This window comes from Ambystoma mexicanum, chromosome 13 (assembly GCF_040938575.1).
Source record: "Ambystoma mexicanum isolate Mex_15411 chromosome 13, UKY_AmexF1_1, whole genome shotgun sequence".
Taxonomy (NCBI): Eukaryota; Metazoa; Chordata; class Amphibia; order Caudata; family Ambystomatidae; genus Ambystoma; species Ambystoma mexicanum.
The window spans coordinates 806,666,053-806,691,243 of NC_090938.1; the positions used below are offsets into that span (position 1 = coordinate 806,666,053).

The 25,191-nt window shown below is 54.6% G+C and overlaps 1 protein-coding gene across 8 annotated transcripts in view; it reads left to right on the forward strand.

Moving 5' to 3' along the window:
- Positions 1–15,983: 15,983 nt before the first annotated feature.
- Positions 15,984–25,191, forward strand: part of COL11A2 (collagen type XI alpha 2 chain) — a 279,999-nt gene continuing 270,791 nt past the window's right edge. For 3 of the 8 annotated variants that reach the window (XM_069635252.1, XM_069635253.1, XM_069635255.1), the window contains exon 1: positions 15,986–16,583. In XM_069635252.1, coding sequence (XP_069491353.1) covers positions 16,493–16,583 — 91 coding nt within the window. In that variant the 5' untranslated portion in view covers positions 15,986–16,492. Of the gene's footprint in view, positions 16,584–25,191 lie in introns of all 8 variants that reach the window. The other 5 variants (XM_069635251.1, XM_069635250.1, XM_069635254.1 and 2 more) reach the window with 3 other exon arrangements.

Genomic DNA, 25,191 nt, shown 5'->3' on the forward strand with positions numbered 1-25,191 from the left:
CTATATGTTGGACATGCAGTATGACAGGGCACATTGCACGCATGTGCGGAAGCCAAGGGATTTGTGCGAAATGGGCATTTCTGAAGAGGGGGGACCACACCCCCGTCTGCATACAATCAGCAAAGTGGAGAGGGGTATGCCCTAAACCAGACAGTGAATCAAACACAAGTGCCGAGAATGCAACCAGGTTTGCAAACACAGCAGACAATAATGAATCCGCCTCAAGGGCAGTCACTGACCCATGCAAATACAGCAGGGCACAAGCACAGGACAGTTAATGACTCCTAGGATAGGGGGTGTCACTGTCAAGGGAGGAAATCCTTTCACAGGAATAAGCATGTACCCACAATAGGACAGGTTTGGGGGCTGTGTCAGTAATAGGTGCCAGTGCCATGGTTGGGATTTACCAGGGTTCATAAGCTTTGAAATATTTGGGAGCTTTGTCAGTGATAGAGGCCAGAGTCATGGTTGGGGTCGTGTCAGGGATGGAACTGAGAGTTGTGCCAGGTTTGGGGGCTGTCACAGTGATAGGGGCTAGTGCCATGGTAGGGTTTGTGCCACATTTGGGAGCTGTTATTATTTATAATTATTTGGGTATTTATTGAGTGCGTACCTAGCTTTAATAAGCAATGGAGCCCTTTACAGATGCATAACGGAGCGCTTTTTGCAGGTAATAACATAACAGATACACAGCGGGTGTAGGAAACAGAGGGGCACAGAGGAGAGGTTCAGTTGTACCGGGTGGCGGGGAGGAGAGGGGCGCGCGGCGTCTAGCGAGTCAGGTGGCGCAAGGGGTGACATGATGGCATAGATGTTGAGGAGAGACTACTTGAACAGGTGGGTCTTGAGTTCTTTTCTGTATTGTGGAGGCGAGTCTCATGCTGACAGGGAGGAGGTTCCATAGTATTGGGGCATGGGCAGAGATGGCTTGTTTTATGGTCCATTCCTTTTTGCAGAAGCAAACTTCTAGTCTGCACATGTCCTGGCTTCTGGTGGTGCTCTGTCCGCCGGAGATGCTGAGTTTCTCCGCAAGGCAGCTGGGTGACTTGAGGGCGACTGCCTTATAGATGCTGCAGCAAGACTTGAAGGTGATTTGTGCGTGCATTGGGAGCCAGTGAAGTTCGATGAGGGCTGGGGTGATGTGGTGGTATTTGTGTAGACCCTTGATGAGCATGTGGCTGTGTGTAGGACACTTCTCAGGGGCACAAGGGAGAATGACAGGGAGGCCTTCAAGGAGTGCATTGCCCCATCCATGTGGGATAGGACCAGTGCTTGAATGGTGGATCTAAAACTGTCCAGAGGGAGGAAGGGAATTACTTTCCACAGGAGGGAGACCTCAACCCAAGCTGTCTGTGTTTTCTTAGTTATGTGTGTCTTGAAGGAGAGTTGTTTGTCGATGTGGCACCTGAGGGACTTGGCACAGGAGCACTGCTACCCACCTTCTCGGCAATCCGGCCCATGAAGCGTGTGTCAGTGCGCTACTTTCTCGCCTCCTTCAGCGCATACGGCTGACACACACTCTGACACATCCCTCTCTAACCTGCATCTCTCTATCACTAACACTCTTGATGCCCTTGCCCCTGTCATGAAGATCCGTTTGAAGTCCATCTCCAAGTGCAACTCTTGGTATGACTCCACCCTTGCCACCTTTAAACGCAAGTGCAGGGTGGCCGAGAGGAAGTGGAGGGCTTCAGGCGCATCCTCTGATAAACTGGCCTGTCACCTGCTCCAAAGGCAATACAGACTTCTGTCCTGTCCAAGAAGAGAGTCTACACCCAAGCCTGTGCCTCTGAGGCCTCTAACAACACAGCCAAACTCTTGAAAATCTGCAAGGAGCTGGCCAATACTGCCACAGTCTTCGCCGCTCCTGTTCCCTCCCAGGCCCTCTGCATGGTACTGGTTTCTCACTACACCACTAAAACTCAGGACATCCGTGCTCTCTGTCCTCTTCCTCTCCCTCTACCTCTCTCGGTTCCTCCCCGGCCGCCTCTCCCTCTCCTCCTTCTTTCTCCTCTTTCCCCGTGTTCACTCCTGACGATGTTTCTAGATAAGTCTGATCTAAGAAAGAATTGTCTAAGTAGGTGCTCCCCTGCTCCTCCAGAACCATCAAGGACCACATTGACATCCTCGCTCCAGCCTTGGCCGATTTCTGCAATCACTCTTTTGCCACTGGAACTTCTCCTCTCCCCTAAAGCACTCCCTTGTGCACCCCCTCCTGAAGAAGCCTTCTGCCGATCCTTCCTCTCCTGCAAACTACCGCCCGATCTCTATCACTCCTTTCCTGGGCAAACTCCTGGAAAGACTGGCCATCAACCAGCCTACTCTCCATACCGAATCTGTTGGTTGTCTCCATGACCATCAGTGTGGCTTTAGAGCAGCCAGAAGCATGGAAACTTCTCTCCTGAACACCTGTGAAGACCTGCTCTCAAATCTCAACTCTGCCTTCTTGATCTTTCGACATGGTGAACCACGCCATCCTGATTAATCGTCTCTGTAACAACCTGGGCATCACGGATCAGGCCCTAGCCTGGTTGACCAACTTCCTCTCCGATCGACCCTCCCAGGTCAAACTGGGGTCCTTTCTCTCCACCACCTTTCTCCACTTGTGATGTTCCCCAGGGCTCTAACCTCTCACCCTGGCTCTTCAACTTTTACTTGGCACCTCTGGCCCATCTAATCTCTACCTTCTCTCCTAACTTTCAGTGTTAAGCGGATGAGGCTCAACTCTGCTTCAGGCTCCCTTCTGCCTCCTCTCCCACTCACTCCTGATTGTCTAGCCGCGATCCAGGAATGGTGTGCCTATAATGATCTCTGTCTGAATGCCAGACTGAGATCCTTCTCATTGTGACCCCTGCTCCCGCTTTCCCTCTTTCACTCTGGCCGCCCTCCTTGGGCCCTCTACCTGCGCCTTCCTGCAAGGCAAAAAACTTGGTGTCATCTTTGACTCCACCCTCTCCTTCTCTCCTCACATCACAGATGTCTCTAAGTAGTCCCACTGCCAGCTGCACCCCCTCAGAGGTATTCTTCCTTTTCTCACTTTCCCCCAGAGGCTCACTATATCTAGAGCTCTGGTTCACTCTAGGCTGGACGACAGTAACAGCCTCTTTCTAAACCTGCCTGCCACTACTCTTCGCCCTCTGCAACTAAACCAGAACAGGACTTCAAGACTTGTCCTTGGTCTCAAGCACAGGGATCGTATCTTTCCAGCCCCGAAATCTCTCCACTGGCTCCTGGTGGCTCCAAGGATCAAGTTCAAGACCCTCTGCATTGCCCACAAGGCTTTCCGAGTCCGGGGACCACACTACATCCAACTCTCTCTTCCTAAGCACTTTCCTTCTCGCGCCCTCTGCTCATCCACCTCCAACTCTCTGAGGGACAGCGCTTCTCCAGAGAGTGGGGGTAGATCTCTTTCCACGGCTAGTGCCTCCCTCTGGAACAGCCTCCCTGCCTCTCTCAAACTTGAACAGGACCACCACAGGTTCCGGTAGCATCTCAAGACCTTCCTTTTTGCATCTGCTTTCTCTCTCTCACCTGCTAATGGCCTTGTCTGCTGCACTAACTGGTTACCTGGCCTCCCTCTGAACCTTATGGGGACCAGGCTCCTTCATGACCAGTAGCCCCATGCACAGCCTCCTCCTACTGCGCACTAGGGACTGTATCTGCAACCCTACAGTCCCCTGCCTCCTTGCACTTACTTAGAACGGGCCACCTCGGCGGCACTTACTTGAGCTCCGCTTGCATTCTCCCTTTCCATCCCCCTGGCACTTCTCCTCTCCCTTCCCCTTGCACGATCTGAATGACACAAGGCCCAGTAAGATAGTTTGTTTTGTTCTCCTTTGTCTTCCCCTTCCTTGTCTTGTAGCGCCTTGAAACGCTTGTGTACAGGCACATTATTAATGATTTATCATATCATATTACATCATATGAAGCCCTCAGAGTTCATGGTTGATAGCCAGGTCTGTATGTCTGGGTGTTCGGTATTATTAGTGAGGAGTAGGAATTTGATCTTGGAGGGGTTGAGCTTCAAGTATGCGCTGGATATCCAAGTCTGGATCAGCCCCATACCTCTAGTACACCAGAAGGAGTCCGTACAGATTGCAAAAACAAGCAAATTATAAACCTCCTTGACCAATTTTGGTAACGTGGATGGAACGGCAGGCTTATCTCCGCAAGGTTGTGGATCGTTGGTTAGTTGCAACACAGTGAAAATACAATGATTACCTAATGATAAAAGGCACTGTCCAGTCAAGGTTGTATACACATATCTATTAAATTATTATTCAGTAGACAGATCTAGCACACTACAAAATGCAACCAGCCCTGTCAAGGAATGCAGAGGACAGACAGTTTCAAAGAAGCAAAAGGGTGGGCTCTTTAGATATTGACAGGAAGGTAGTCAGCAAAGTAATTAACCACTTTAGTTCAAGGATACTTGGTTTCAGCACAATGGGAGCAATGGGTCGTAAAATGTCACTAGTGGCCTTCGGAGAAGGACCATGGGGACAGAACCACAATGTACCTTGTGCTTGTAGAAGTTCTTGGTGCTCGACAGGGTTGAGTCGGTTTAAGGGTGCTTTGCACCTCCTATGACAGAGCTCAAGACGGGAGACAGCTGTGGGTATCAGGCAGCAGGCAGGTCGGTGAGCGAGGCTGGACAGGCGACTGCAGGCTGGCCTACACGGTGACTCAGGGTCCGGAATTGTCTCAGTGCTGGTTGACGGGTCTGAAGCACAAGTCGAGGCATTTCGGGTGACATTAGCGACTGTGGCATGACAGCAGTCAGCTGTGCAGTCGGCTGCAGCTCGAGGGGCTCGACTGGCTTGAAAATGGCCTTTAAGGTGGATGCTGGTTTATGCTTGTCGATGCACTTCTCCTAGCTTCTGCACTGGGCTTGTGTCGTCCTTTAAGGCAGACAGCCCAAAGCTGAGGAGAGTGTTACAGGCAACTGCCTTGTCCTTGGTTTGGTTCAGAGACTCTCTGGCACTTGCCACCTAGGAAGCTTGCTTGCAGAGCCTAGATGCGTATGCGGTGTGCTGGCTGGGTACCGGTTCTGGAGCTGCTAGAAGGTCCTCTGGATTCAGTATCTCCCTCTGTTCCCTGGGAGATATTTAGTGGAGGGATCTTGCTTCCCCCTTTGGAAATCCTGGACTTCTTTCATTGGCGGAAGCTGTAAGGCAGACTGTACCTTCAGCCAGGGTCCAAATGAGTTCTTCTTGTTACTCCTTGTGAAGTCTTCAGATGATCTGCCCAAAAAAGGGGCTCAGCTCTCTTTTAAAGCCAAATCGCCCATAGTGATTGGTGTAGGCTAAGCCTACCTCAATGAACCAATCCTGGGTCCCCACCCACAATCACCTGTATGCCGGAGGTCATAGCCAGCAACAGAAAAGGTAAAGGGGTGAACACATGTAATACTAAGTCCCATCCATCTTCCCGTCTGTTGTGGATCAAATGGTCTCTCTGGTTAATTGATCTCTCAGTTGTTCCAGATTAAAACAGCAGGTTTCCCTTGAAGCTGAGGTAAGAACATACTTTCTGTCTCCATCAATTAGCATACTCCTACTCTCTGAATGGAGTCCCCCTGTGGGGGTTGCCTACTGTAAACACATGTACCAGACATGACAGGTCACTGCCCTTGATACTGAGAGGCGGGAGCTGGCTTCAGGTTGACACAGTGCATATCAAAGGTTGTTAGGGTTTTCCTGTCCTTAGTTAGTCCTGCGGCCAGGCCTCAAGTGGGCCTGTTTGGATTAACTCTGATTAATATGCAAGGCTGCCACCAGTAGCTAACAAAGGAAAGGGCAGTTCCATGGAGCCCTTGTTAGTTAATTAGGCTGGCCATGGCAGGAGGAAGGATTTGCCTTCCACCTTCTGCGATGCCTTGATGTACCCTTGGTTGTCATATTCCAACTAAATATGACAGGGGGGACAGCGCCTGTAGCCTGTAGCCTGTGTCCACCCCGAGTACACGGGTCTATGTTTATGTCATGCGGTGAGCATAGGAAAATGTGTGCGAATTAGCCCCCCACATTTTCCGGAGGTCGATCTACTCCTCGACCTCGCACAATCAGGTTTCAGACCACGACAACAGAAACCACTTTGATCTCGATCTGCAATGATCTCAAGGTCACGGCAGACTCTGAGTGCTGTGCAGCACTGATTCTCCTCGATCTCTCTGCAGCCTTTGACACGGTTAACCATTCAATCCTCCTTGACCGCCTCCACTCCCTAGGAATCTGTGGCTCGGCACTCAAATGTATTGCCTCTTTCCTCGACAACAGGAAACAAATCGTCTTCCTCTCTGCTTTTGTCTCAACTGCTCGATGGGTGAACACTGGAGTACCCCAAGGCGCATGCCTCTCTGCTCTCCTCTTCAACCTCTATCTGATCACTTTACCAGGAATCTCTGCTCTCCTCTTCAACCTCTATCTGATCACTCTACCAGGAATCATTCGCACACGCAACCTCACCTGTTACAACTACGCTGACAATACCCAAATTACCCTTAAAATCCCCATGACAAGCACCAACCCACGTCCCGACCTGGAAGCTTGTCTCTGTGATATTGACTGATGGATGACAAGTAAACACCTTCTTTTTAACCCCGATAAAACTGAAATCATGGTGTGTGGCAATACTGCCCTTCTCCCACACCCGCTCCCATGGCCCCCCTCCCTCGGCTCCCCCAATACAGTCAAAGACCTAGGCTGTACGATGGACTCAGGCCTAACCCTCTTCCGTCAGATCAATAATGTTTCAAAATGCTGTCACTTCTACCTCAAACTTCTTAGACACATTTTACCTCACTTCTCTTATCTCAACAGACTCGCTACTGTTATGTCTATTGTTATGTCGAGACTGGACTATGCCAGCTCCCTATACCTGGGAGCACTAGCATACCAACTCAACAAACTCCAAATAGCCAAAAACGCTGCCGCAAAACTCCTCCTCGCCCTTGGACACAGAGACCACATCTTACCCGCTTTCCAAACCCTCCACTGCCTCCCATTCGCAGGAAGGGCCACCGTCAAGACCCTATGCATTACCAACCGAGCAGTGCACAGGGCCGGCCCAACGTATCTACAAGAGAAGATAAAACCCTACGTCCCATCTTGCAACCTAAGATCAAGCACTGCCCTCTTTCTAGCGTTTCCAACCTCCAATTCTGCCAGGATTGGAGGAACCGCCTTCTCAACCTCGGACCAACTCTGTGGAACTCACTCCCCCCACACATATAACACACCCAAGACTAGATGACCTTCCACAAAGCTCTAAAAATTAGGCTGTTTCTATAGCACTGACTAAGACCTTCCAAGGCGGCAGAGACCTTGCAACCCCATGACAAATGTTCAAGAGGTCCCCAGCAATGATGCCACGGAATGCGCCTAGTAAATCACTAATAATTTAATCTGAACCCAGCAATCGCAAAAACCACACTTGAAATCCAGATTGACTAGCCCGTTAGACCAAACTCCACCCAGACACTCACCTCTCCTATCACCATGCTCACTCTCTGCTCTACACCAACAAACAATTAGAGCGCTGCTACAGCCCTCGATCAATTCGGTCTAGCTGCTCCCATACGAACAATACTCCATGAGCACCTCAACATTCTGATAAAATGCAGCTATACCCACTAAAATCGGACTAGCTGCACACATAAGCGTCCTACACAGGCCTAGTGCAGATGGAACCCAGTCTTCGTGACCTTCTTCCAAACTGCACACCTTCAACTGATATCAAATACCACCACACTTAACTCAAGGATGCAGCTACCATCAGGCAATCGCATCAGCTGAGCACATAATCAGTGCACCTAAGCACCCTAAGACACCCTACTCTCTCAATTGACCTGGACTACGGTCCCCAAGAGCTTTCAACCTACCAGCGCTTTGAGGTCATACCAATGATATATAGAGTGCTATATAAATGCCAAATAACATAACATAACATTATTCAATTCCATTTAAAATTTCGAAAAAAGCTCTGATGACCTCACACCCACCGTGCGGATGTTAGAATTCCTCACGCTTACCGAGAAAGGGAAGATGGGTGGGGGGCTATAGTTACCTAGGTTGTCGTGATCCAGAGTGGATTGCTTTAGTAGAGGGAGGATTTGTCCTGTTTTTAGGGTCGATGGAAGGTGCCTTGAGTTAGGGAGCTGTTGATGATCTCCAGGTAGGGAAGGAGAGCTTCTCCGGAGAGGGTCTTGAAGATGAATGCTGGGAGAATGTTGTCTGTATACGATGTGGCTTTGAGGGCGGCCAGGGTTTCTACCAGGTCCTCTGTCAAGAGTGTCTTGAATGTTGTCCAAGGTGTGGAGATTTTCCTAGGAGGGATGGGAGGTGGGTTTGTGGATTCAGAGCTGGTGTCTATATGCTGGAGAATCTTGCTGAATTTGTCGATGAATAAGTTGTTGATGGCTGTGTTTTTCCTATGGAGTGTGGTATGGCAGAGTCAGATAGCGGGTTGACACAGTGCTTGACAGCTTTGAAGAGGTATTTTCATCTGTTGTAGGCTTTTACTATGGTGTTCTGATAGTAGGCGGCCTTGGCTGTGTTGATTAGTAGTTGGTGGGTTGCTCAGAATTCCTTGAGGAGCACCAGATCAAATGCGGTCCTGTAGCGGTGCCAGGTTTTCTCGTTTCCTGATGGTTCTTTTGCTGAGGTTGAGTTCTTGCGTGTACCAGGGTGCTGACGATGTCAGTTTGCAGGTGCATAGTTTCAGAGGCACGTGTCAGTCGATAGAGGCTGAGAGGGTGGCATTGAGTGCTTCCAGTATAGAGTTGCAGTTTGGTTGGGGGTGTTCAGTCCATGTAAGGTGGAGGTTGGCAAGGTGTTCTGTGAGGGCTTCCACCGGGAAGTTCTTGAAGGACCTTAAGGTTTTTCTGATGGGTTGCTTGACTGGTGTGGTGTGCAGGATGTTGAAAGGCACGGCTAGCTGGTCAGATCAGTCAAGCAGGAGAGGAGAGCTGTAGTGGAGGGAAGACAGTGCGGCGATGATTAGGTCGAGGATGTTACCTTTCTCGTGCCTTGGCTCTTTTGTGTGCTGGGTGAGGCTGAGGATGTTGAGAGGTCTGTGGAGAGCTTCCTTCATCGTTTTGGTGGCCTTGTTGCCTGGGAGGTTGAAGTCGCCTAGGAAGATGTTTTTGGCATGCATGAGTGACATGGTGGTGACCAGGTCGGTGAAGTGTCTGATGAAGGCAGTTTTGGGTTTGGCTGGTCTGTAGATGAGATGGAAGGTGACTGTGTCTTTCGGGGAGATCGGGAAGTGGCAGGAGAGCACTTTGAAGGAGCCAATGCTGTCGACATCAAGCTGTGCTAGGCTTCAGGGCTGTGTCCGTGATAGGGGCCAGTGCCATGGTTGTGGTTGGGCCAAGTTTGGAAGATGTCGCAGGCTTCAGGGCTGTACCAGTGACAGAGACTAGTGCCAGAGTTGGGGCTGTGCCAGGGTTGGGAGCTGTGCCAGGTTTGAGGGTTGTTTCCGTGATGGGGGCTAGTGCCATAGTTGGGAGTGTGCCGGTGTTGGGAGATGTGTCAGTCTCGAGGACTGTGTCAGTGATAGGGGCCAGTGCCATGGTTAGGGTTGAGCCAGGGATGAGAGTGGGAGCTGTTCCAGGTTTGGGGGCTGTGTCAGTGATCGGTGGAAGCGCCATGGTTGGGGATGTGCCAGGTTTGAAAGCTGTGCCAGGCTTAAGGACTGTGTCAGTGATTGGGGCCAATGCCAGGTTTGGGGGACGTTCTGGTGCCATTGTTGGGGCTGTGACAAGGTTGGAAGCTGTGCAGGATTTGGGAGCTGTAACAGTGATAGGGGCTAGTGCCATGGTTGGGGTTGTGCCACGTTTGAGAGCTGTGCCAGGCTTAAGGGCTGTGTCAGTGATAAGGGCCAGGGCTGCGGTTGAGTTAAGGCCAGGGTTAGAGCTTTGACAGGTTTGTAGCCTGTGTCAGTGATAGGGGCCAGTGCCCGGGTTGGTTTAGTGCCAGGGTTGGGAATTGTGAGAGGTTTGGGGCTGTGTCAGTGATAGGGGCCAGTGCCAGGGTTGGGTTAGTGCCAGGGTTGGGAGCTGTGACAGGTTTGGGGGCTGTGTCAGTGATAGAGGCCAGTGGCAGGGTTGGGTTAGTGCCAGGGTTGGGAGCTGTGCCAGGTTTGGGGGCTGTGTCAATGATAGGGGCCAGTGTCATGTTGGGTTTGTGCCAGGGATGGTGTATTTGCCAAGTTTGGGATCTGTGTAAGGGATAGGTGCTAGTGCCATGGTTGAGGTAGTGCCAGGGTTAAGAGCTATGCCAGCCATGAGGGCTGTGCCAGTGATAGGAGCAAGTGCCATGGTTGGGGTTGTGCCAGGTTTGGGGGCTGTGTCAGTGCTAGAGGCCAGTGCCATTGGTGGGGTTGTGCCAGGGCTGCTGGTTGTGCCATGGTTGGGGCTGTGTCAGTGATAGGGCCAGTGCCATGGGTGGGGTTGTGCCAGTGCTGGGAGCTGTGCCAGGTTTGGGGGCTGTGTCGGTGCCATGGTTGAGGTTATGACAGGGTTGGAAGCTGTGCAGGATTTGGGGCTGTGACAGTGATAGGGGCCAGTGCCATGGTTAGGATTGTGTCAGGGTTGGGTGCTGTGCCAGGTTTGGGGGCTGTGTTAGTGATAGGGGCCTGAGTCAATGATATGGGCCAGTGCCAGGGTTGGGAGCTGTGACAGGTTTGGGGGCTGTGTCAGTGATAGGGGCCAGTGCCAGTGTTGGGTTAGTGCCAGGGTCGAGAGCTGTGCCAGGTTTGGGGCTGTGTCAGTGATAGGGGTTATGCCATGGTTGGGGTAGTGCCAGTGCTGGGAGCTTTGCCAGGTTTGGGGGCTGTGTCAGTGACAGGGTCTAGTGCCATGGTTGTGGTAGTTCCAGGGATGTGAGCTATGCCAGGCATGGGGGCTGTGCCAGTGATAGGAGCAAGTGCCAAGGATGGGGTTGTGCCAGGTTTGGGGGCTGTGTCAGTGCTAGAGGCCAGTGCCATGGGTGGGGTTGTGCCAGGGCTGCTGGTTGTGCCGGGTTTGGGGGCTATATCAGTGATAGGGGCCAGTGCCATGGGTGGGGTTGTGCCAGGGCTGCTGGTTGTGCTGGGTTTTGGGCTGTGTCAGTGACAGGGGCCAGTGCCATGGGTGGGGTTGTGCCAGGTTTGGGGACTGTGTCGGTGATAAGAGTCTAGTGCCAGAGTTGGGGGCTGTTTCAGTGATAGGGGCCAGTGCCATGGGTGGGGTTGTGCCAGGGCTCCTGGCTGTTCCGGGTTTGGGGGCTGTGTCGGTGATAGGGGCTAGTGCCATGGTTGGGGTAGTGCCAGGGTTGACGCTATGCCAGGCATTAGGGCTGTGCCAGTGATAGGAGCAAGTGCAATGGTTGGGGTTGTGCCAGGTTTGGGGGCTGTGTCAGTGCTAGAATCCAGTGCCATGGGTGGGGTTGTGCCAGGGTTTGGAGCTGTGTCAGTGATAGAGGCTCGTGTCAGGGTTGGGAGCTGTTTCAGTGCTAGAGGCCCGTGCCATGGGTGGGGTTGTGCCAGGGCTGCTGGCTGTGCCGGGTTTGGGGGCTGTGTCAGTGATAGGGGGTAGTGCCATGGTTGTGGTAGTGCCAGGGTTAAGAGCTATGCCAGGCATGAGGGCTGTACCAGTGATAGGAGCAAGTGCCATATTGGGTTTGTGCCACGTATGGTGTATTTGCCAAGTTTGGGATCTGTGTAAGTGATAGATGCTAGTGCCATGGTTGAGGTAGTGCTAGGGTTAAGAGCTATGCCAGGCATGAGGGCTCTGCCAGTGATAGGAGCAAGTGTCATGGTTGGGGTTGTGCCAGGTTTGGGGGCTGTGTCAGTGCTAGAGGCCAGTGCCATGGGTGGGGTTGTGCCAGGTTTGGGGGCTGTGTCAGTGATAGAGGCTTGTGTCAGGGTTGGGAGCTGTTTCGGTGCTAGTGGCCAGTGCCATGGGTGGGGTTGTGCCAGGTTTGGGGGCTGTGTCAGTGATAGAGGCTCGTGTCAGGGTTGGGAGCTGTTTCAGTGATAGGGGCCAGTGCCATGGGTGGGGTTGTGCCAGGGCTGCTGGCTGTGCTGGGTTTGGGGCTGTGTCAGTGATAGGGGCTAGTGCCATGGTTGGGGTAGTGCCAGGGTTGAGAGCTATGCCAGGCATGAGGGCTATGCCAGTGCTAGGAGCAAGTGCCATGGTTGGGGTTGTGACAAGTTTAGGGGCTGTGTCAGTGCTAGAGGCCAGTGCCATGGGTGGGGTTGTGCCAGTGCTGGGAGCTGTGCCAGGCGTGGGGCTGTGTCGGTGCCATGGTTGAGGATATAACAGGGTTGGAAGCTGTGCAGGATTTGGGGCTGTGACAGTGATAGTGGCTAGTGCCAGGGCTGGGTTAGCACCAGGGAAGGTGGATGCATCAGGTTTGGGGGCTGTGTCAGGGATAGGGGCCAGTGCCATGGTTATGATTGCGCCAGTGCTGGGAGCTGGGAGCTGTGCCAGGCGTGGGGCTGTGTCGGTGCCATGGTTGAGGTTATGACAGGGTTGGAAGCTGTGCAGGATTTGGGGGCTGTGACAGTGATAGGGGCTAGTGCCATGGTCATGATTGTGTCAGGGTTGGGAGCTGTGCCAGGTTTGGGGGCTGTGTTAGTGATAGGGGCCTGTGTCAGTGATAGGGGCCAGTGCCAGGGTTGGGTTAGTGCCAGGGTTGAGAGCTGTGACAGGTTTGGGGGCTGTGTCAGTGATAAGGGCCAGTGCCAGTGTTGGGTTAGTGCCAGGGTTGAGAGCTATGCCAGGCATGAGGGCTGTACCAGTGACAGGAGCAAGTGCCATGTTGGGTTTGTGCCAGGTTTGGAAGATGTGCCAGGCTTCAGGGCTGTGTCAGTGACAGAGACTAGTGCCAGAGTTGGGGCTGTGCCAGGGTTGGGAGCTGTGCCAGGTTTGAGGGATGTGTCCATGATGGGGACTAGTGCCATGGTTGGGAGTGTACCGGTGTTGCGAGATGTGTCAGTCTCGAGGACTGTGTCAGTGATAGGGGCCAGTGCCATGGTTAGGGTTGAGCCAGGGATGAGAGTGGGAGCTGTGCCAGGTTTGGGGGCTGTATCAGTGATTGGTGGAAGCACCATGGTTGGGGATGTGCCAGGTTTGAAAGCTGTGCCAGGCTTAAGGACTGTGTCAGTGATAAGGGCCAGGGCTGCGGTTGAGTTAAGGCCAGGGTTGGGAGCTTTGACAGGTTTGCGGCCTGTGTCAGTGATAGGGGCCAGCGCCAGGGTTGGTTTAGTGCCAGGGTTGGGAACTGTGAGAGGTTTGGGGCTGTGTCAATGATAGGGGCCAGTGCCAGGGTTGGGTTAGTGCCAGGGTTGGGAGCTGTGCCAGGTTTGGGGGCTGTGTCAGTGATAGGGGCCAGTGTCATGTTTGGGGGAAGTGCTGGTGCCATTGTTGGGGCTGTGACAGGGTTGGAAGCTGCGCAGGATTTGGGGGCTGTGACAGTGATAGGGGCTAGTGCCATGGTTGGGGTTGTGCCACGTTTGAGAGCTGTGCCAGGCTTAAGGGCTGTGTCAGTGATAAGGGCCAGGGTTGCGGTTGAGTTAAGGCCAGGGTTGGGAGCTTTGACAGGTTTGCGACCTGTGTCAGTGATAGGGGCCAGCGCCAGGGTTGGTTTAGTGCCAGGGTTGGGAACTGTGAGAGGTTTGGGGCTGTGTCAGTGATAGGGGCCAGTGCCAGGGTTGGGTTAGTGCCAGGGTTGGGAGCTGTGCCAGGTTTGGGGGCTGTGTCAGTGATAGGGGCCAGTGTCATGTTGGGTTTGTGCCAGGGATGCTGTATTTGCCAAAATTGGGGTCTGTGTCAGTGATAGGGGCTAGTGCCATGGTTGGGGTAGTGCCAGGGTTGAGAGCTATGCCAGGCATGAGGGCTGTGCCAGTGATAGGAGCAAGTGCCAAGGTTGGGGTTGTGCCAGGTTTGGGGGCTGTGTCAGTGCTAGAGGCCAGTGCCATGGGTGGGGTTGTGCCAGTGCTGCGGGTTGTGCCAGGTTTTGGACTGTGTCAGTGATAGGGGCCAGTGCCATGGGTGGGGTTGTGCCAGGGCTGCTGGTTGTGCCGGGGTTGGGGCTGTGTCAGTGATAGGGCCAGTGCCATGGGTGGGGTTGTGCCAGTGCTGGGAGCTGTGCCAGCTTTGGGGGCTGTGTTAGTGATAGGGGCCTGTGTCAGTAATAGGGGCCAGTGCCAGGGTTGGGTTAGTGCCAGGGTTGGGAGCTGTGACAGGTTTGGGGCTGTGTCAGTGATAGGAGCCAGTGCCAGTATTGGGTTAGTGCCAGGGTTGAGAGCTGTGCCAGGTTAGGGGGCTATGTCAGTGATAGGGGCCAGTGTCATGTTTGGTTTGTGCCAGGGATGCTGGATTTGCCAAATTTGGGGTTTGTGTCAGTGATAGGGGCTAGTGCCATGGTTGGAGTTGTGCCAGGGCTGCTGGCTGTGCCGGGTTTTGGGGCTGTGTCAGTGATAGGAGCCAGCGCCAGGGTTGGGTTAGTGCCAGAGTTGGGAGCTGTGCCAGGTTTGGGGGCTGTGTCAGTGATAGGGGCCAGTGTCATGTTGGGTTTGTGCCAGGGATGCTGTATTTGCCAAATTTGGGGTCTGTGTCAGTGATAAGGGCTAGTGCCATGGTTGTGGTAGTGCGAGGGTTGTGAGCTAGGCATAAGGGCTGTGCCAGTGATAGGAGCAAGTGCCAAGGTTAGGATTGTGTCTGGGTTGGGAGCTGTGCCAGGTTTGGGGGCTGTGAGTTACAGGTGGAAGTGCCATGGTTGGGGTTGTGCCATGTTTGAAAGCTGTGTCAGGCTTAAGGGTTCTGTCAGTGATAGGGCGAAGTGCCAGGGATGGTGGTTGTACCAGGTTTGGTGGGGGTGTTATTGATAGGGGCCAGGGCCATAGTTTGGGGGTCAGGGTTGGGGGCTATGGCAAGTTAAACTGCTGTATCTTTGATAGGGCGCAGTGCCAGGGCTGGGTTAGTGCCAGTGGTGGTGGCTTTCCCAAGTTTGGGAGCTGTGCCAGGTTTGGGGTCTGTGCCAGGGTTGGGTTAGCGCCAGGGCTGGGAGCTGTACCAGGTTTGGGGCTGTGTCAGTGGTAGGGGCTAGTGCCAGGGTTGGGGTTGTGCCAGGATGGGGGCTGTTTTAGTGATAGAGGCTAGTGCCAGGGTTGGGTAGGGTGATCAGACGTTCCGGTTTTGCCGGGAGTGTCCCGGAACTGGGTGTTCTGGCCCCCTTTCTCACGATTATTTTTCCTTTGGAAAATGCAGTGGCCCTGATTTTTAGCTGGCAGGCAGGAATGCACAGCCTCACACAGCACAGAAAAAATGCCGCGTTTCACGAATTGAGATAGTGGGGGTTTGTGATCAATTAATTATAATACTTCCACAAGTAACACTTAAACCTCCTTCTCCTCCAATCGCAGTTAAGTGTAGTGCCTTGACAGCCACTTTCAAGAGCTAGTCCTAATTTTATGTTAGTTGCCCTGTCCCGTTTTTTTGCTTTTTCACTCTTGTCCCCCTAGGGTCGTGCCTGTGTGGAGAGCTGCTGTACGGTCTCAGTGTCAGGGTTGTGCCCGGACTGGGGGCTTGGCACGCGCCTGTGCATACGCCTGTGAGTGATGCAGGGCAGGGCAGGGCAGGTAGAGGATGTGCCAGGCCTGAGGCTGAGGGCTGGGGCAGGCACGCGTTTATCTCCTTCGGTCCGTGGCTTTAGTCCTCCTCCGGGGGCAGGGGGGTTTGGCACTGTGCCAGCCAGGGGTTATTTTTGGCCAGGTGGCTGTGCCAATGCTGGGGGCTGCGCCAGTCTAGGGGCAGGCGCGGGGCTATCTCCTTGGGGTGGGAGCTGCGAGTGACCCCAGTGGCAGGAGGATCCTTGCCAGGAGGGGTGGGCTGTGCCAGGGGAGGCGGGGGTGTGGCTGGGTTGGGGGCGTGGCTGCTGCTCGGCTCACACTTCAGCTGCCCTCCGTAGTCTCGGGGCTGGAGCGTGAGTGACTGGGGATCGCAGGTCACTGCGGCCGCCGTGAAACCCGGGCAGAGCAGAGAAGAGAGCTCACTGACACCCCCTCAGGCCCAGCCCAGCCCGCCACCACTCCGGGCATGTGCCCACGTCACCCTGGAATAGACCATCAGCAGCACCCCTGAGCATCCCAAGACCATCCCCACACTCCTGTGCCCCGTCCTCCCTGGCCTTGCCCCCCATCAACTCCTGCTACCCGTCGCATAGCCCCACAGCAGCCCCAGCATCCGTTCCCAACCTGCGCTGGCACCACCCCCTGCCCTCACCACCACCCACCTCCTACCTCCCTCCCCCCCACACTCCCCTCCCAATAAAAAAAAATCCTAATTCCGGAGTGGGCCACCCCTGGCTTCTTCTCGATGGAGGTATTCGAGTCTGGGCAGCCGTGAGACCAGCAGCTGCTCCCTCCCTCCCTCCCGGCCGGCCTGCCGACACCCCTCCTGCGCCCTGCGCCCGGCCGCCTCTGCTGGAGACCCCCTCGGACTGCCATGAAGGACCCGGGCCCCTGGAGCAGGGGGGCGCCGCTCATCGGCCTGGCCCTGGTGCTCTGGCACTGCACCTGGATCGTGCAGGCGGCAGGTAAGAGGCCTCGCTCTGCATGGCTGGCCGGGGACCCCCGGCGATTGCCACTTGTGGGACTTTTAGGGGCCAGAGAGACGCTTCTCTCGACTATCCCAGTGTGTAGAGGGTTTAGGGGCAACGTTGAGTCCTTTCTCCCCGCTGCCTTCAGTTTGCGGGTGGGGAGCCGGGAGCTCTTCCGTTCTTGATGCCACTCTTCACAGGTTTGGGGGGGGGGGGCGGGGAGGTCAGGCAGTCTCGTCATTCATCTTTCCTTGGGGGGATAGGGGGCAGTAGTCTTGCATCGTCTCTTCCACTTGGCGTATGTTTTGGGGGGCCCGCTGCCTCTTCCCTCACCCGTCAGCAGTAGCATCCCATCCCCTCTTCCGGGTAGCAGAGGTTTTGGGGGGCAGGTTGCCCCTGCCGTCATCGTTGACATCTAGGGATGAGTTCTGAGGATCCCAGTACCCTCCCATCACCCCTTCCGGGTAGCAGAGGTTTTGGGGGGCAGGTTGCCCCTGCCGTCATCTTTGACATCTAGGGATGAGTTCTGAGGATCTCAGTACCCACCCATCCCCTCTTCCGGGTAGCAGAGGTTTTGGGGGGCAGGTTGCCCCTGCCGTCATCGTTGACATCTAGGGATGAGTTCTGAGGATCCCAGTACCCTCCCATCACCCCTTCCGGGTAGCAGAGGTTTTGGGGGGCAGGTTGCCCCTGCCGTCATCTTTGACATCTAGGGATGAGTTCTGAGGATCCCAGTACCCACCCATCCCCTCTTCCGGGTAGCAGAGGTTTTGGGGGGCAGGTTGCCCCTGCCGTCATCTTTGACATCTAGGGATGAGTTCTGAGGATCCCAGTACCCACCCATCCCCTCTTCCGGGTAGCAGAGGTTTTGGGGGGCACGTTGCCCCTGCCGTCATCTTTCACATCTAGGGATGAGCTTTGGGGGCCCAGTCGCCTCCCATCACTTCTTCTAGTTGGCAGTTTGACATAGGAATGGATCGCCCGTCTCTCTCTCGCAGTTGGCATAAGTTGTCATGATGCCAAGGGCACGCTTGTCTGTCTGTGCAAGGAGTATGGCCTTTGGCGGGGGAAGCGGCCTAGCCTGTCGTTGCCCCCATTGTCAGTGGTTCTTTCCAGGCGCTTGGTCCAGAGAAGTGTGGAGGCGCTGCACTGTACCATGAACCTGCAGCATTCCTTGGGTCTCGTCCCCACCAATACCCCCTGTTCGGCCAGAGGTGCCCGCACAGGTTCCTCTGGGTCAGCACGGCGGGTTGAGTGCCTGCAGCTGGCGCTAGGCTGCTCATCTGCCCAGGTGATAGGTGCACTCTGCTGGGTAGGGAAGGTGCTTCAGCCACCGGGCCCCAGGCGCTATAATGCATCTACAAGCTGCTCTATGCTTTCTGGGGTACTCGGGGGCCATGGGAGGCGAGTATTTGGGATGGAATGGGGGGCGCATGCTGCAGAGGGGCCAGTGGCTCGAATGTGCACTATGTTTAAGGGGTGCTCGGCATCTGAAAGTCATGCTCTATGTCCGTTGCCCTAATGAAAGAGGGCTTCACATGTAAACATAGAGGTGTGGGGACAGCACGGTATTGATTGAGATGGGGTACCAGAGTCAATGTTACACATCCCGCTTGGTTTTGGGGTTCAGGGGCCGGGAGGAGAGATGGGTCAGTTGGTGTTGGGGGACTGAAGACTGGGAAGGAGGGGGGTTTGCATGGGGTGGTTGGCAGTGGGCGATCGCCTGCTTTAAAGATTGTTCGTTATCTGTACTTGGATAATATGAGGCGGGGGAATCGCTGCTGAGTGGGGAATCAATAACTGGTCATGGGTATCTATGGATTCAGACATGAATAGATGACTGAGGGAAAGATCCATGGATTCAGAGAGGAATCAATACATGGCAACGAGATCCATGGATACAGAGAGCAGTCAATAACTGGAGAAGGGATCTATGGTTATTGATGGTGATCAGTTACCACGTAAGGGATCCCTGGACATAGAGATCAATCGATAACTGGAGAAGGGATCTATGGATAAGATGGTGATCAGTTACCAGGGAAGGGATCCATGGACATAGAGATCAATCGATAACTGGAGAAGGGATCTATGGAGAAGATGGTGATCAGTTACCAGGGAAGGGATCCATGGATACAGAGAGCAATTGATATCTGGAGACAGGATCTATGGATATAGATGGTGATCGGTTACCAGGGAAGGGATCCATGGACCTAGAGATCAATCAATAACCGAAGAAGAGATCTACGGATATGATGGTGATCGGTTACCAGGGAAGGGATCCATAGATAAAGAGAGCAATTGATAACTGGAGACGGGATCTATGGGTATAGATGGTGATCGGTTACCAGGGAAGGGATCCATGGACATAAAGATCAATCGATAACTGGAGATACGATCTATGGATATGATGGTGATCGGTTACCAGGGAAGGGATCCATAGATACAGAGAGCAATTGATAACTGGAGACGGGACCTATGGATAATGATGCTGATCGGTTACTAGTGAAGGAATCATAGATACAGAGAGCAATCGATAAGTGGAGAAGGGATCCATGTGTACAAAACGAGATTGAAAACTGACGAATGGACCAACGGATACAGAGAATGATCGATAACCAGAAAAGTGATCTATGGACACAAAGATCAATTGATAACTGGAGAAAGGATCTATGGATATAGATGGCGATCGATAACTGGAGAATAAACCCATGGATACAGGCAACGACTGATAATTGGAGAAGTGTTCCATGGTTACAATGAAAGATCGGAAACTGGTGAATGGACTGGCAAGTACATATGGTGATCGATCACTGGAGAATTACATTGATCCATGGATACAGATGGCAGTCGATAACTAGGGATGGGTTCCATGGTTAAAGAGAACGATTGATAAGTGGAGGAGGGATCCACGGCTATAGAGAGCGATCGAAAACTAGACAAGAGATCCATGAATACAGAGAGCGATCAATAAGTGGTAAAGTGATCCATGGTTACAGGGAACAATCGATAGCTAGGCAAGGGATGCATGGCTACAGAGAGTGATAACTGGAGAAGGGATTCATGAACACAGACAGGGATTGATAACTGGTAAATGATCCCAGGGATACACAGAGAGCCCTTGTTAAACAGAGAAGTGATCCATGGATGCAAATACAGATCAATAAATGGTGAATGGACCAACAGATACAGACAGCGATCCATGACAAGGCAAGGGATCCATGGATACAGAGAGCGATTGTTATCCAGGAAAGTGATCCATAGAGAATGATTGATAAAGAGTGAAATGATCCTTAGATCCAGACATCGATCACTGACAACTGAAGATAGATAAGTTATTGGTGGTGATTTATAATCGGATGTCAGTTATTTTATGAGATGCATTCCCAGGCTGTCAAGATTTCCTGGATCTCAGTCCCAGACTGTCAGTTCTGTCCTGAGACTCAGTCCCAAGTTGTCAGCCATGGCCTGGGCAGAGCTCATGCTGTCAGTCATTCCCTGAGTCAGAGACCAGGCTGTCAGTCATGGCCTGGGAAAGAACCCCAGGACGTCACTCATGCCGTGGTGCAGATTCATGCTGTCAGTGATATGCCGGGACTCACCCTCGGCTGTCAGTCATGCAGTCTGTCTGTCAGTCAGGGCCCTGAGTGCTCGTGTGTTGGCAGGCGTGTCTCTCCTGGAGGCGGTAGGTGTCCTGCGTCACACTCAAGCATAGCTGTCATTGGGAGGGAGCCCTGCAGCCGCCTGGTCTTTACATACACCAGGGTATCCTTGTGCCCCAGGCTCGGTTAGCTTCAAGAAAGAGCTGCCGTGTGGGAACACTGTGGCGGGTGCTATGGAGAAATGCCCCCTTCTAGTGCTAGCTCTAAAGAGAGGTGTCCACTGTGATTCACGCGTTCTAAGGATAGGACTACCCTGTGGTGGAAGTTCTGTGGAGTTGCCCGCATTGGTGGAAGCTGCCCCCTTTGGAGCTCTTAGGTGAGGACCGCCCCACCTTTGGTGGAAACTCTGTGGAGTGGCCCCCTGTGCAGCTCTATAGTGTTGCACCATATGGTGAAGCTCTATGGAGTTGCACCCCTGTGGAGCTCTACTGAGTTGCCCCCCCTGGGGGGGGAGCTCTATGGAGTTGCCCCCTGGGGTGGAAGCTCTATGGAGTTGCCCCCTGTTTTGGAAGCTCTATTGATGTGCCACCTGTGGAGCTGCCCCCTGTGCTGGAAGCTCTATGGAGTTTCCCCCCAGGGGTAGACGCTTTATGGAGTTGCCCCAGTGTTGGAAGCCCAATGGAGGCTCCCCCTGTGGTGGAAGCTCTATGGAGTTGCCCCACTGTGGAGCTCTATGGAGTTGCCCCCTGGGGTGGAAGCTATATGTAGTTGCCCCTGTGCTGGAAGCTCTATGGAGTTGCCCTCTGTGTCGCTCTACGGAGTTGCCCCCTGTGGAATTCTATGGAGTTCCCCCCCTGTTGAGTTATATGGAGTTTCCCCCTGTGGAGATCTATGGAGTTGCCCTCTGTGGAGCTCTACGGAGTTGCCCTCTGTGGAGCTCTATGGAGCTGTCCTCTGTGGAGCTCTATGGGGTTGCCCTCTGTGGATCTCTACGGAGTTGCCCTCTGTGGAGCTCTATTGAGCTGTCCTCTGTGGATCTCTACGGAGTTGCCCTCTGTGGAGCTCTACGGAGTTGCCCTCTGTGGAGCTCTATGGAACTGTCCTCTGTGGATCTCTACTGAGTTGCTCTCTGTGGAGCTCTACGGAGTTACCCTCTGTGGAGCTCTATGGAGCTGTCCTCTGTGGAGCTCTATGGGGTTGCCCTCTGTGGATCTCTACGGAGTTTCCCTCTGTGGATCTCTACGGAGTTGCCCTCTGTGGAGCTCTACGGAGTTGCCCTCTGTAGAGCTCTATGGAACTGTCCTCTGTGGATCTCTACTGAGTTGCTCTCTGTGGAGCTCTACGGAGTTACCCTCTGTGGAGCTCTATGGAGCTGTCCTCTGTGGAGCTCTATGGGGTTGCCCTCTGTGGATCTCTACGGAGTTGCCCTCTGTGGATCTCTGCGGAGTTGCCCTCTGTGGATCTCTGTGTAGTCGGGCCCCTTCTATTTGAGGCGCTATGGAGATTTCCCGCTCCCTACGGGGTACGCTCTGCAAAGAGATCCCCACCCTGCAGGAAGCCATGACCCCTCAATTGAAGGCGTTCCAGGGGTTCTGCCCCTCAATGTCTTTTGCTTTTCGTCATCACTCTACGGGAGAGTGACCGCAGACAGATGGTTTGGGGGTAGAGGGGGCCGGGGATGGGGTGCTGCATGGTATTGGAGGGGGCGAAGATTCCGGTGGAGTGGAAGAGAGCCAGTGGGTGTGGAGAGATGCAATGGAGGGCGGGGGGCGGAGGGGCGAGATGGTGCCAGAGGATGGGGTTGTTGAGATGTATGTGTGGACGGGTAAGGTGGGGGAGACACAGTGGATGAGTAGAAAGATAAGTATGTAAGGGAACAGTGCCGCAACTCCGCTGTGGAGACTTACAGTGGGGGGGGTAGGGGGGTAGAGGGCCAGTGAGGGGCTGATGAGCAGTGGATGGCTGGAGGTGGAGAGCAAGCAATAGAGGGCTGGAGGGGGGCAGTGGGGGTTTGAGGCGCAGATGAAGAGGGAAGATTTGGAGAGGGAGCAGGGAAGAGATGGAGAGGGTGCAGAAACGAGAAGGAGAGGGAGCAGGGACGAGGTGGAGAGGGGACAGGGACGAGGTGGAGAGGAAGCATGGACGAGGTGCAGAGGGAGCAGGGAAGAGGTGTAGAGGGAGCTGGAGAGAGGTTGAGATGGAGCAGGGAAGGGGTGGCGATGGAGCAGGGGAAAAGTGAAGAGGGAGCTGGGGAGAGGTGGAGGTGGAGAGGGAACAGGGATGAGATGGAGAGGAAGCAGGGAAGAGGTGGCGAGGGAGATGAGGAGAGGCGGAGCTAGGAAAGGGTTTAGAGGGAGCAAGGACGAGGTGCAGAGGGAGCAGGGAAGAGGTGGAGAGGGATCAGGAGAGAAGTGGAGAGGGAGCAAGGAAGATGCAGAGAGGGAAAAGGAACAAGGTGGAGAGGGAGCAGAGGAGATGTGGAAAGGGAGCAAGTACGAGGTGCAGAAGGAGCAGGGAAGATGTGGAGATGGCGCAAGGACGAGGTGCAGAGGGAGCAGGGAAGAGGTGGAGAGGGAGCAGGGAATATGCAGAGAGGGAGCAAGGATGAGCTGGAGAGGGAGCAGGAGAGAGGTGGAGAGAGAACAGGGGAGAGTTGGAGATGGGGCAGGGAAGAGGTGGAGAGGGAGCTGGGGATAGGTACAGAGGGAGTAGGAAAGGGGTGGAGCAAGGACGAAGTGCAGAGGGAGCAGGGAAGAGGGTGCAGGGGAGAGGTGGAGATGGAGCATGGAAGAGGTGGAGAGGGAGTAGGGATGAGGTACAGAGGGAGCAAGGAAGAGTTGGTGAAGGGAGCAGGGAAGCGGTGGCGAGGGAGAGGTGGAGAGAGAGCAGGGAAGAGGTGGTGATGGAGCAAGGCCGAGCTGGAGAGGAAGCAGGGATGAGGTGGAGAGGGAGCAGGGAAGAGATGGAGAGGGAGCAGGGGCGAAGTGCAGAGGGAGCAGGGAAGAGGTGGAGATGAAGCAGGGAAGAGGTGGAGAGGGAGCCGGGAAGAGGTGTAGGGGAGCAGTGACGAGGTGCAGAGGGAGCAGGGAAGAGAGGGAGCATGGGAGAGGTGGGGAGGGAGCAGGGGAGAGGTGGAGAGGGAGCAGGGAAGAGGTGGAGAGGGAGCAGGGACGAGGTGGAGACGGAGAAGGGAAGAGGTGTCGAGGGAGTAGGGACGAGGTGGAGAGGAAGCAAGGAAGATCTGGGGAGAGGTGAAGAGGGAGCAGGGACGAGGTGGAGAGGGAGCAGGGACGAGGTGGAGAGGGAGCAGGGACAAGGTGGAGAGGGAGCAGGGGCGAGGTGGAGAGGGAGCTGGGAAGAGGTGGAGAGGGAGCAGGGACGAGGTGCAGAGGGAGCAGTGAGGGGGTGTAGAGGGAGCAGGGAAGAGGTGGAGAGGGAGCAAGGAAGAGGCGGAGAGGGAGCAAGGATGTTGTGGGGAGGGAGCAAGAGGTGGTGAGGGAGCAAGGGAGAGGTGGAGAGGGAGTGGGGAGAGGTGGAAAGGGAACAGTGGAGAGGTGGAGATGGAGCAGGGAAGAGGTGGAGGGGGAAATGGGAGAGGTACAGAGGGAGCAGGGAAGAGGTGGGGAGGGAGCAATGACGAGGTGTGGAGGGAGCAGGGGAGATGTGGAGAGGGAGTAGGGAAGAGGTGGAGAGGGAGTAGGGAAGAGTTGGAGAAGGAGCTGGGGAGAGGGAGCAGGGAGGAGGTGGAGAGGGAACAAGGACGAGGTGCAGAGGGAGCAGGGAAGAGGTGGAGAGTGAGTAGGGAAGAGGTGGTGATGGAGCTGGGGAGAGGGAGCAGGGAGGAGGTGGAGAGGGAGCAGGGAAGAGGTGGAGAGGGAGCAAGGAAGAGGCAGAGAGGGAGCAAGGATGTTGTCGGGAGGGAGCAAGAGAGTGGTGGCGAGGGAGATGTGGAGAGGTACAGAGGGAGCAGGGAAGAGGTGAGAGGGAGCAAGGACGAGGTGCAGAGGGAGCAGGGAAGAGGTGTAGAGTGAGTAGGGAAGAGGTGGTGATGGAGCTGGGGAGAGGGAGGAGGGAGGAGGTGGAGAGGGAGCAGGGAAGAGGTGGAGAGGGAGCAAGGAAGAGGCAGAGAGGGAGCAAGGATGTTGTCGGGAGGGAGCAAGAGAGAGAGGTGGAGAGGGACCAGGGAAGAGGGGGAGAGGATCAGAGAGAGCAGGGAAGAGGTGGAGGGGGAGCAAGGACGAGGTGCAGAGGGAGCAGGGAAGAGGTGGAGAGGGAGTAGGGAATCGGTGGAGCTGGGGAGAGGGAGCAGGGAGGAGGCGGAGAGGGAGCCTGGGAGAGGACGTGATGGAGCAGGGTGAGGTGAAGATGGAGCAGGAGAGAGGTTGATAGGGAGCAGGGAAGAGGTGGAGAGGGAGATGTGGAGAGGTACAGAGGGCGCAGGGAAGAGGTGGAGAGGGAGCAGGGAAGAGGTGGAGAGGTACAGAGAGAGCAGGGAAAAGGCAGAGAGGGAGCAAGGATGATGTGGAGAGGGAGCAGGAGAGAGGTTGATAGGGAGCAAGGAAGAGGTGGAGAGGGAGATGTGGAGAGGTACAGAGGGCGCAGTGAAGAGGTGGAGAGGGAGCAGGGAAGAGGTGGAGAGGTACAGAGAGAGCAGGGAAGAGGTGGAGAGGGAGCAAGGACGAGGTGCAGAGGGAGCAGGGAAAAGGTGGGAGCAGGAAAGAGGTGGAGAGGGAGCAGGGAAGAGGTGGGAGCAGGGAAGAGGTGGAGAGGGAGCAGGGAACAGAGGGAGCCGGGAAGAGGTGGAGAGGGAGATGGGGAGAGTTACAGAGGGAGCAGGGAAGAGGTGGAGAGGGAGCAAGGACGAGGTGCAGAGGGAGCAGGGAAGAGGTGGGAGCAGGAAAGAGGTGGAGAGGGAGCGGGGAAGAGAGGGAGCAGGGAAGAGGTGGAGAGGGAGCAAGGACGAGGTGCAGAGGGTGCAGGGAAGAGGTGGGAGCAGGAAAGAGGTG